We start from the raw sequence: 12,703 nt of genomic DNA on the forward strand, positions 1-12,703 counted from the left end.
TAACTAGACTGTGAGTTGACCTGCCAATTAGAGTTGCCATATATTTGTTCCTTCGCATCCTATATTTGCCGAATATCTTAATCTGCAGCTTTTGACCGTAATTTACTTTGCCCTGCAAATATTTCCCACACCTATGTTTTCTTGTCTCTCTTTCTCTACGTTAGGGCAACCATTGTAAATGGCCGTAACCAAAATTTTGCATTCTTCAAAATTCAAGATTTATTATTATGGAAGGAGAGCAATCAAAATTTTGCATAGTCCAAAAATCAAGTATTATCGTAATTGAAGGAGGTGTTTGAACAAAAGAAAATAGTAGTACTATTTTTGTAGGAAAAATATCTACTATTATGTGATAGAAATATCTAAATATTATCTAAGTCAAAGTGTTATTTAGTGTAGTAGAATTTTAAAGAATTACTGATATAGTAGAAATATCTAAATATTATTGTAGTATTATCTACATAAACAATTATATACAGTATAATTTTCTAGATTTTAGATATTATCTAATAAAATACTAGTATATAATTTAATTACTATAATAAAACTAAATATATACTCGCTTCATCTCACTCTAAGTGAAGCATTTCTTTGCCGACACAGTATTTTATGTAGTGTTGTTTTGTGAGTTAAGTAGAGAGAGTGATGTTTCTATTTTAAAAAATGTGACATTTAGAGTGAGAATGGAGTACATATGCCAGAATATGAGAGATGTGTATACCTTTGTGACTAACTTATCGGTTAATATTCATCATAAGATATCTCGGTTAATACATTTGTGACTAGCTTATCGGTTAATATTCATCATAAAATATCTATATATTTGTTGTTCTATTAAGTAGTGATCGAATTAGCTATTACTCCTGCCCTAATATATTTCATCTACCCAAACTAGTACACTTTGACAAATGAAATGTGAATAGGAGTAGAGTATAATTTGCCAACTTGTTTGATCGGTCAAGATTTGACATGTGGTATTATATTTCATAAGTAATTTTCTTGTATGAATAACTGGAAAAGTTGTTCTGTGAAATTATTCATGTGAGAGGAAACTAGATGTAATATGGTCCATATGGATCTGAAAATTAATGATGACAGCGACCTTGAAGCAAATAGAGTACCTAGCCTAGAGACAGATTCGGGAATTGAATGAAGTGCAAGAATATAGACTATAAGACCTATTTGTATGTATATAAATCTTTAATTACATCTTACTACTTGCCATGTATTTATTGTTAACAGATCTTAATAACTCGTTTCAGTATTCTGGGCGTTCGAATGAATTTGCTTATTTATAGGAGTATATTTATATTTCAATAATCACGTTGTTTGGTAATGTGTAAACATTTAAAATGCATTTTTCAGAGCAAATGATCAACTGATTGAGTTATTAAACGTATATTTTGATGTTTGCATTTATCAGTACGCATAAAGCAAAAGATACTAACACGTTATGGAACTACAGTGAACAAAGGAAAATTATAACTCAACACGTGTTGATTCGTCGATCTTTTATCTTCTCGTAGAAAGAGATAATCGATGAATCATCTTCTTCATATAAAACTATTAATCATATACTACAATTTAAAGAAATGATAAAAAATCATTGAAATAGTACTACTACTCTAGTTTTATTTATTCATTCAATCAATACGAGTTGCAGATAACATAAAACCTAGAAAACTCGACAATCATACGTGAGTATAAAATAGTAGTAGTTGAAATTTATACAGACATAGTCATTCACATACCTGCTAATCTGCTATACACATCTTAATTAATTGATTAAATATGGAGTAGTTATTTCACACAAGAAAATTGGAAAGAAAGAAGCCTCCAATCCGAGTTGAGGAGAAAGTAAGAGATGTGATTCATGTGAATGTGAGAGCTGAAAAATAAACCCAAAACTGATGAGCATTGAAAGATTTGTCAGCATGTTTTTGGATTGATTGTGTCTGAGTGAGAGAGAGAGAGAGAGAGAGAAATTAAGAGCAAAACAGTTATGATAGTAAAAAACAGAGAGAAAAACAAAAGAAAAGAATCCATGTTGATGCGGATTGATCGACATATACAATCCAAAACGTTTTCCAATCTTGTCCCTGTCTACCTCCGGCCCCACCCCACTCCTTCCTCCTCATTTCTACCACCACCGCCGGCGAACCCCTGCCCCACCGGCGCCCCTATGCACGTGTACCTATTCTCCCCCTCCATCACATGCCCCACCAAGTATTCCGGATGGAACGACACCATCCGCGGCGGCGACGCGTACATGTAACCCCCTCCATGCGGTGGTGGCGGAGGAGGCATCATCCTCGTCGGATACACAGGCCTGAACGGCATCGGTCCCTCCCCTCCTTGCGGAACCGGCTGCCCTCTGCACATATCATAAATTCAGTTGGAGACTCAAAAAAGACAATTTTATGAGAGTGAGAGTGAGAGAGAGCATACGTTGAGACATAACTTAGGTGGCCTGTGGGAGCTAAATCATTGGTGAAAACCAGTTGCCTTGCCTTGTTCAATGTCTCAGTCTCCCTCTCTGATAGTATACAAACATATGATATAAGCATTTGATTGTATGTAAACATTTGTGAAATTACAAGTACCTTGGCGGTGGCGGTTCATGTGGCCGCCGAGGGCTTGAGATTTGCAGAACTTGAGGGAACAAAACCTGCACTCATAGACCTTAGAGGCTTCATCTTTTCCTTCCTTAGCGCCGCTTTTCTTTTTCCTGTATACTGCTGCACCCCATGCCAATTAAAGCAACTTTGATGAGACTAATCCTACTCTCATCCCCTCCCCCTCTTCTCATTTTCGATTTTGTATATACCTTTTCTTGTCATTTTTTCTACCACTTTCTAGGGTTTCGTTCTCATACCCAACAATTTATTTCTACTCCATTTTTTATGAGATCATTAATTAATTAATTAAAAAAAATGTGCAATCTTGTTCTAGAGAAGGGATCTTTCGGTTCGTAGTAGGTGTGATGGAGTAATTAATTAGAGAAAAGCTATGTACCAGCAGAAGAGGAGCTGTCCTCAGAGACAAGTTTGGCATCTCTTGCATAATCCTCAGGTAAGTTGTTGAGGTCTAGTGGATTTCCCTCTGGTCTCCTGGAAAATGTATATATACCAACAAAAAAAATCAAAAATTGATTAGTACTACCAACAAGTGAAAGAAGAAGTTAAAGTGTGAAAATTGAAAGAAGATGATCATGTGTGATGTTTTGTGGGGTTGAGGTGTGTGATACATACATGGAGACGACAAAGAAATACAGATGAGTATATTTAAAAAATTGTGATTTTGTTTATTGGATGGGAGATGGATGAGAACTAAAGCTTGGGAGATTATAAGACTTCAGTTTGGAGGCTATTAGTTGAGTGATGTTGAAGAAAGGAGCCTTGAAAGTTCTCTATCAGTTTTTTCTTTCTGCCAGCTCTTGTGGAGACATCCCTATTCCCTCTCTCTCACTAATATTGAAACAACAGAAGGTCTCGTGACTTTAAAAAGGAGAGGATGAAGCCCTACTCATACTAGCCTGCATAACACAAAACACGCACCCACACACACATTATATGTAAGAATTGAACCCTTAAGTTTCAGAGTAGTGACCATAAAACATGCGTCTTATTGGTGCAGATAGCATCAAACCCTTTTTCATTCATTTTTTTCAGAATTGCCACTCTATATATCTGTGTGTGTATATATATGCCCTAAGGGCATTCAAGACAAAGGCTTTGCCTTTTAGATATGACTGTGCAGTTGTGATCGGTTTTGATGTAAAGAAGCATGCTTGAGATTATTATTATTGTATTAATGCATAAAGATTGAAAGGGCTAATGCATGATGTGTAGCCATCAATATAGTACTTGCAGCCCAAGAAAAAAAAATACTCAGGAGATAAACTTTGAGCTATTTTGGTAATTAAGAAATTTCTGATCAGACCAAATTCAGTGGATGGATATTTTGGAACTACATAGGTTGTCTTGATTGAGTTGCTTCAAGATTTGTCTTAATCATTTTGGATTGTGTGATTAGGTGAAAATTTAAGTGTGTTACCGCAGTTAAAGAATGAGTGGTTAATTGGTAATAATATTAGGGTTAAAAGGACTGCACATAAAGGAAAAAGGTAATATTGTGGTCCTCCTCATATATCTAGAGAGAGATAGGTCTTGCTTTAAGTGAATATTTTGGTTTCTTCCTTCTAATTAGTCTGCCAGTTATCTATTAGTTTTGTAAATATTCTACATGAGAAGCAATAATGCACACTTCATCTCTCGGTATGTCACACCTGAAATCAATGGTAGTATGTATGTATATCACAATTCAATTATATATACTGTATACATAATACACACACACAAGGTGTAATATCTACGGTTCATGCGTGTGCACAGATGGATGATGCAAGTATAGCAATAATGAAATTTTATCTTTTGAAGGCATGATGATCAGTATAGAAGTAGTTTTTGTTACATGGTTAAATAAAGTCATTTCTGAATATTTAGTTCATTTTCTATTTATTTTTTACATACACTAACATAAGTCATTATGTATTCTTTTTATTATTAGTAGTAGTAGTATTTTAAAATGGATGACCATGTCTTCACTAATATTCCTATAGAATATAAGTTATGGGCCGTTATTATTAATAAATTTGGGCTCATGCCTTCGCAGTGTTACTCGGCCCGTAATATGTATGTCATTTTATGTTTAGCCTTAAAACAACATGCGATTAATTTGAATGTGAACAAATGTCATTAATTATTCATTTTGCTTCTAGAAATCTAGACTAGATTATGAATTTTATTTCCATTTAAAATTATTTTATTCGTTTAGGCTGAAAATCACTGTGAATGAAAACGCCATATTTACGTAACTAGCTTTGGAGCCCAGGCCCAATTTTGTCACGCTATGTAATTGCAAAATAAGCAATGCGATGAGTTTGACTTATTTAACATTTAAGTTTTAATCATCCAAAATTTGATTGATCTAAATAGAAAAATAATTACTCTTTCCGTTTCAAAATAAGAGTCATATTTTGCTATTTTTAGGCCTCACATTCCACCAAATTATTTCACTCACATTTTATTATAAAACTAATACTTTCTCCGTCCACGAAAAATAGAGCACATTTGCCATTTTTTATTGTCCACGAAAAATAGAGCACATTTAAAAAATGAAAGTTTTCAACAACTTCTCTCTTACTTTTTTCCTACTCTCTTACTAATTGGAGTAATATGGACCCAACATTCCATTAGCACTACTTTTCTCTTACTTTTTTCCCTTCCCTCTTTACCAATTCCACATTAAAACATGTGTCATTCACAATGTGTCATATTTTTCGTGGACGGAGGGAGTATATACAAGTGAGACTCACATTCCAGTAACTTATTCAATCCACTTTTCTTTATATTTTTTAAAATCTGTGTGCAAACTAAATAGGGCTCCTATTGTGGAACGGATGAAGTAATTATAGTAAATGTTACAGGAAATAAGTTCATAATATTTGGAAGAACAAAACACATAATTGTACTTAAATTTGGAAACTTTTAGTGAAATACTACTCCCTCCGTACCACTTTAGGAGTCCCGGTCACTTTTGCACACTCATTTTATAAAAATGATACTAATAAATAGTTAAAGTGAATAAATGGTAAAATAAGAGAAAGAATAATGTTAAGAAACTTCTCAACTTTATTCTCTCTCTTATTTTACTATTTCTCCACTTTAACTATTTATTAGGAGTACCATGTTTATAAAATGACTGTGTAAAAGTGACCGAGACTTCTAAAGTGGGAGGGAGGGAGTATATTTAATTGAATTGTCTTGACGCTTCTTATATTTAGAGAAACTAATAAACGAGCTTAATCTTTATTAGGTGCAGAATTCAATGACTTTGAGAAGGAAGGACTGTATATTTTATCTTACTTTCTATTGGCCGTACACAATATCACAGTAGAGAGATACGCCTGAGTGAGCTGATTTGATTCGATCTTCTTCAGCGTCAGTTTCCCACCCACACGATCCGATGTCGTTTTGCGGAAATATTTTTCTTTTTTTTGCGGAAATATATAATGCAGATGTAATTTACAACTACCATTAAAAGCATTTTTTAGAAATCTACTTTTCATTAAATCCAGACGGTAGTAACTATTGACGTTATACCGTTCAATTGAAACTGTTACAAATGTTGGTTTTGAGTCTATTGACACATTGCAACCTTTTACCACAGCTTAAATGTATCCAAGAAGTCTTTAATTATCATATATACCTATATTAAATTTTGTTTTTTGTTTTTTGATGATTCATGGTTAGGGCGTGCAATTTACAAAATCTAATAAATTGATTGTTATTTTTATTCTTTTTTCTCATGTGATATACATAATAATAAGAGAAAAGTGTGTGTTAGCTGTCATAGTGGTAGAGTGGTTATAATGTTTAAGGTCAAAGGTCAAAGGTCTAAGATTCGAGTCCACCGCAACCTTTATATACTAGTACAAGTTAAATATGAGGCCAAATGTCTCGGGTTTGAATCCATCGACCTTTAAATTTATGTTCATTAGAACATTTGAAACCTGAGGCCAAAAGGTCTTTGAATCTCATGATCGAATCCACAGTGACACGATCTTTAAATTTATATTTTTTGAACATTTGAAACATAAGGTTAAATGTCTCACAATCGAAACCATAGTGGCACAGTTTTTTAATATTTATATATTCACTAGTCCGTAAAAAAAGGAGAACGATTGTCGAACATCGGACAACAAGACAATAAGAGATGCAACTCAGAAAATGCGCTTCAAAACTAAACCAATTTTTATTTTAAAATATATGAAGTTAATTTTAAAAAAAAAAACATCAAATTTCAAATTTAAAAAAAAAACATCAAATTTCAAATTGGTGTAGAAAAACTAATAATTCACTTCGAATTAAAAAAAAAATTATTAAGATATGGAGTAATTAAGTCTGATCTGTTGTAAATTCATATAGTACTATTCAAATATTTGGACCGGTATGGTTTCGGTGTTTTCTCTTCACCTTAGAGCATCCACAATAGAGGATGTCCCGTCGGACATCGGACCGGCGTATCGGACGTCCGCCATTAGGCATGGGAGGGACGGATGCGGACGTCCGCTGCGGACACCGCATATCCGCGGCTTTCCTACGACATCCGTCGTGACGTCTGCCATTGCGGGTTCCCGACGGACGTTCCGATTTTTCAATTTTTTTTTAAAAAAACTCTATATATAAGACTCGTTGAACTTCATTTCATTCACACTACTTGTTTTAACGAGTTTCTTTCTCTTTCTGCGTTTCTTTTATATATCCAGAATGGCTAGTGGTAGTGGTAGTGGTAGTGGTAGTGATGCGGTGGTAGTGGTGGACTTTCTGATGACGTACATCGGCGAATTAGAGAACAAATGCGGGTCGTTACGTCCAGGGAGATAAATCGCGCGATACAAACGGCCTTGCAGCAGCAGCAGCCGCCGGCGGTACCTCGACCCATCCATCGTCGAACTATAGTACCCTGGGACCACATCGCTGCATACCGTCGGTTGTATGAGGACTACTTCACTCCGGAGCTGCGGTTTAGGGAGAACATGTTCAGGCGACGTTTTAGGATGCATCGTCCGCTATTTCTGCGTATCGTGGGCACTTTAGAGCGTCGATACGAGTATTTCAGGATGAGGGAGGATGCGGTTGGTAAACCCGGCCACACGCCCTTACAGAAGTGCACTACCGCAATCAGGCAGCTGGCATACGGAGGTGCGACCGACATGTTCGATGAGTACCTCCACATCGGCGAGACGACTGCCCGCGATTGTTTGAAGTATTTTTGTGAGGGCGTTAGAGCATCTCCAATGGCAAACGTCCGGTCGGACATCCGCGACGGGCGACCGGGACGTCTGCCATTGTGGCGTGGCAAGTCGGATACGGACGTCCCGTAAGGACTTCGGATGTCCTCGGATGTGCGGGCGACGAGCGGGCGGACGTCCGCCATTGTGGCGTGGGTCGGACGTCCGGGTCGGACGTCCAATCGGAGGCCCCTGCTCCCCCAGAAGAGTACGACCGTCTCGCCCGCGCGCAGATAACGACTAGCTTGGTCCGGACCATGCATAGGTGGCATAGCACGACAGATCCTGTGTACAAAAGGATGTTGAAGGATGCCATTGATGGATGTCGGCGCGATTTGGGGATGCCACCCATTGGAGATGATGGCGCCGAGATTAGCGGCGGGGACCGGGGGCGGCACGGGCGACGGCGAGGGCGACACGGACGACGAGGAGTGAGTCGAGTAAAAAATTTTATTATGTAATTTTTTCTTTTTTATTATGTAATTTTTTTCTTATTTTTATGTAATTTTTTTTAATGAAACATTTGCAATTTTCCCGTATTCTGTGTCAAAATTATAATTCCGTTACGTATATTTGTGAATTTGTCATTTTTTTTATTGCGGGAAGTCCTAGTGGGAAGGGCGATGGGATGGGCGGATTGTGAAGAGGATGTCCTAGTGACGTGGCAATGGGATGGGAAGTCCCAGTGACGTGGCAGAAAGTGTTTTTGGAAAGTCCTAGTGGATGTCCCAGTGGGACATCCGCCCACTGGAGATGCTCTTAGGGAAATTTGTTTAGACTTTTTTTTGTTGAAATGTACTTTTTTTATATTTTTTTATTTAATAAAATTATCATTGCACTTTCTCCGTCCGTATTCGTGTCGAAATTTTAATTCCGTAAATTGTTTAATTTGGTGAATTTGTGAATTTTTATTATTGTGGATGTCCGTCGGGATGTCCTTGGGGATGTCTGGCATTGTGCAGTAGGATGTCTTTATGACATGGCACTGCAGTGGGATATCTTTATGACGTGGCATGAGGTGTTTTTGAGAAGTTCGCCGGGACATCCGTTCCATTGTGGATGCTCTTAGCAATTTTCATACCCAAATTAAATCCAATTTAGTGCTACTTACTTATTATTAAAATTTAATATTATTCGGTGGTGAAAATGAATAGCCTTCCTATTTGTAGACTTGAAGCTATGGATTGAATTTAGGGTTGTCATTAGTTAGTGTAAAGTAGGATTGGTTGGATTAGGCTAAGCGAAGCATAAGCGCGTTCCTCATATTCATAATTTGCAAACCAGCTGTTTCTTACTAAGCCAATTTAATTAGGTGGCGCCATGTGCTGATTTACTATATCTTTTGGAATAAAGATAAATTAATAAAAACTGTATATGCAAAATGCCCTTAAAATTTTGAACTGATTTTTTGTTTGAACCGGTTTACTTAAGAGCTATATTATCCATTTGCTTAATTATCCTTTTGTTATATTTGTAAAGTGAAATCACTGTCAAATTACATGGACTATATATGGAAATATGAAATTATGGATGATCACTGCAAATCACTATTTTAATAATCAGTATCTCATAAATTGAGATAAAATAAATTCTGGCAGCCGAATAATTAGTAATGTTGCTTTATATAGTGTGCCTAGTTATATATATCTTATTTAGGGTATTTAGGGTGAAATTATTTCTGATTCTTATATTGCACTCAAACAATCTTAAATTAATTTCTTATAGAAATTTATGATTTAAAAAATATAATTTGATGCAAATAATTATGATTGTTTAAATTTTAAATATTGTTTAGTTTATAATTTAAAATTTTAAGTATATATGCATGTAGTCATTTTAATAGTTTGGAATTTTAAAAATTAATAATAAAATATTTGGATGTAAATGACTATGATGATTTTGTTCGATGATAACACTAAGAAATTAATAATAAACAATTAGAAATGAATGACTATGATTATTTTATTTGGTGATAACACTAAAGTATATATATGCATGTAGTAATGTTTATAATTTAAAATTTTAAAATTATTTAATAATAAAATAAATCGATATTAATGACTATGATTAAATTGTTAGATGATAACAAGAAATTAAGTATACATCCATGTAGTCGTTTTTTAACTTTGAATTTAAGAATTATATATTTAATAATAAAAAAATTAGATGTGAAATACTAATATTATTTCTTTGGATGATAAGACTAAAAAATTAAGTACTCCATATATGATGTACTCCCTCCGTCCCTAGAGAATATGCACTTTGTGTTCAGTGCGGGTTTTAATACAAAATTGGTAAAGTAAGAAAGAAATAGAGAAAAAAAAAGTAATTAAAATATTGTTAGTAGAGAATGGGACCCACCTCTTTAGAGAGAGAGGAATTTACAAAATTAGAAAGTGCATATTCTTGTGGGACAGATCAAAAAGAAAAGAGTATATATTCTTGTGGGACGGATGGAGTAGTATTTTTTATAACTCAAACTAAAAATAAAATAATTGGATGTTAATGACTATGATTATTTTATTTGATGGTAACATTAAAAATTAAGTATATATGCATAGGGTCTAATAGTGGTTTATAACTTGAAATTTTAAAATAGCTCCTATTTTATAACAAAATAATATGATGTGAACGATTATGCTATTTCGTTTGATAATAACACTAAGAAATGAAGTATATATGCATGTAATAATTTTTATAAACTAAAATTCTAAAAATTATTTAATAATAAAATAATTAGATATGAATATTGATGATTTCATTTGATGATAACACTAAGAAATTAAGTATATTACATGTAGTCGTTTTTGTAACTTAGAATTTTAAGAATGATTTATAATAAAATAATTTGATGTGAAATACTATTACTTCTTTGGATGATACTAACACTACGAAATTTAGTATATATGCACGTAGACATTTTTTATAATTTATGAATTTAAAAATTATTGATAATAAAATAATTGGATGTGAATCATTATGGTTATTTCATTGGATGATAACACTAAAAAATTATGTATATATGTATGTCGGCGTTTTTATAACTTACAATTCTAAGAATTATTTAATAATAAAATAATTAGATGCGAAATATTTATTATTTCATTGGGTGATAACATTAAGTAAGTAAGTATAATCTTGTAGTCATTTTTATAACTTGAAATTTAAATATTATTTAATAATAAAAGAATTCGATGTGAATTATTTTGATTATTGTGTTTGATGATAACATATATAAATTAAGTATATATGCATGCAGTTATTTTTATGATTTAGAAAATTAAAAATTATTTGATAATATAATATTTGGATGTGAATGATTATACTATATTGTAAAATTATAACAATAAGAAATTAAATTTACTATAACTTAAAATTTTAAAAATTATTTAATAATAAATCAATTAGATGTGAAATACTAATATTATTTCTTTGGATAATAACATTAAGAAATTAAATATGTATGATATGGTCATTTTTTATAATTAGAAGAAATTATGCAACTAGTGTAGGTTATTTACCGAATTGATTACATAGATGTGGTAAATCATTTCCTAAATGTATAAATGTTGATTATAAAAAACTTAATTTTTCCTAAATGATGATAGAAGGGTAATCATGTTATGCATTAAATTAATTAATCATCATAAATATATTGTAATTGTAATACCTAAAATATCCAAAATTGTACATACAATTTTTGTTAATTTATCACTACTCTATATTTTGTTGAAATTATGCAACCCCAATAAATGGGAAAAAAGCTACATTGGAAATGTGACAAACATTATGAAATTAGGCATTAAATGTGACAAACATTAGTATGGGGTATTATAGTATTAACTGAAATAAATAATAGTACTTCATCTTAAATGAGACATACGTGAATTAGTGTTCATTTGCATATAATATTGATCTAGAAATAAATATAATTGAGTGATAAAAATGAAAGGAAACGAAAACGAAAACGAAAACAGTCAAAATAAATCAAGTATAAAGGGTTATATAAAGCCTCATACCTTTTTAAAAATTTCCCCACTTAAAAAAGATGCCTATTTTCCCATTAACCTTAGCAATTAGTATCATGAATTTACAAATTTGCATTAGCAAAGATGAATAAAAGTCCCAACAAAATGGAACATTTTCTATTTCATAGACAAAGATTCCTTTGTGTATAAGACATGAAAGCGATTGACAATTTGGAAAAAAAAAGTTCAACAAATTAACACTATTTGGTAGATTATGATTTCAATTACTTTGAAGTTTGAACATGATATTTTCTCAAGGGAAGACGATTTCAAGACTTTCAAACAATGTGCGTTCCAGCTACTCTTAAATCTTAATTGCATGTTTATTTTTCGTTTCAATTATTTAAATTAGGAGATTGATATCGCAATTAATTTCTCATCTATATATAGATAAAATAAATAAACGACCGCATGAAGCATGTACAATATAAAATAAATAAACGACCGCATGAAGCAACGTTTTGTACATATGAGAGTGTTATATTGCTAACCCAATACTTAATTGCTAACTACAATTAAATAATAGTTATTAGATATTCAAATTAAGGCCTAGATCATTAGCCTCGTAATTTTAATACGATAAAAAAAACGTCAATAAGGATATTAAGGTCGATTTACAACAAATTAGTTGTAACTAACTTTTGAAAAATATTCTATAACTTTAAAATGCATATAACTTTCTCGATTTAAATTATTTTTTCGCACAACATATATCAAATTAAAGATAATTTCATAAGGATTCTAACGAGATCTCACTTGCATATGTTCCGATGTCAAAATTTAATTTTTTTTTTTGAAAATTTTTAATTTTTCGTATAGC

At 32.8% G+C, this 12,703-nt stretch overlaps 1 protein-coding gene across 2 annotated transcripts; it reads right to left on the reverse strand.

The window, feature by feature from the left end:
- Positions 1-1,911: 1,911 nt before the first annotated feature.
- On the reverse strand, positions 1,912-3,755 carry LOC121746823 (zinc finger protein JAGGED-like). 2 transcript variants are annotated; one of them, XM_042140759.1, is made up of 5 exons: positions 3,252-3,755; positions 3,016-3,110; positions 2,604-2,735; positions 2,449-2,536; positions 1,912-2,374 (listed from the first exon to the last, which is right to left on the reverse strand). In XM_042140759.1, coding segments are annotated over exons 1-5 (588 nt in total). In that variant the 5' UTR covers positions 3,254-3,755; the 3' UTR covers positions 1,912-2,103. The 2 variants fall into 2 exon arrangements, with proteins under 2 accessions (XP_041996693.1, XP_041996692.1); XM_042140758.1 differs by having other exon boundaries at positions 2,604-2,738.
- Positions 3,756-12,703: the final 8,948 nt, after the last annotated feature.

Source organism: Salvia splendens, chromosome 9 (genome assembly GCF_004379255.2).
Source record: "Salvia splendens isolate huo1 chromosome 9, SspV2, whole genome shotgun sequence".
NCBI lineage: Eukaryota > Viridiplantae > Streptophyta > Magnoliopsida > Lamiales > Lamiaceae > Salvia > Salvia splendens.

Coding starts and splice junctions, on each gene's coding strand:
- LOC121746823 (XM_042140758.1), bottom strand. Junction 2,739..3,015: donor GGACAGCTCCTCTTCTGCTG/GTACATAGCTTT, acceptor CATGGGGTGCAG/CAGTATACAGGAAAAAGAAA. Junction 2,375..2,448: donor CACCTAAGTTATGTCTCAAC/GTATGCTCTCTC, acceptor TGATATGTGCAG/AGGGCAGCCGGTTCCGCAAG.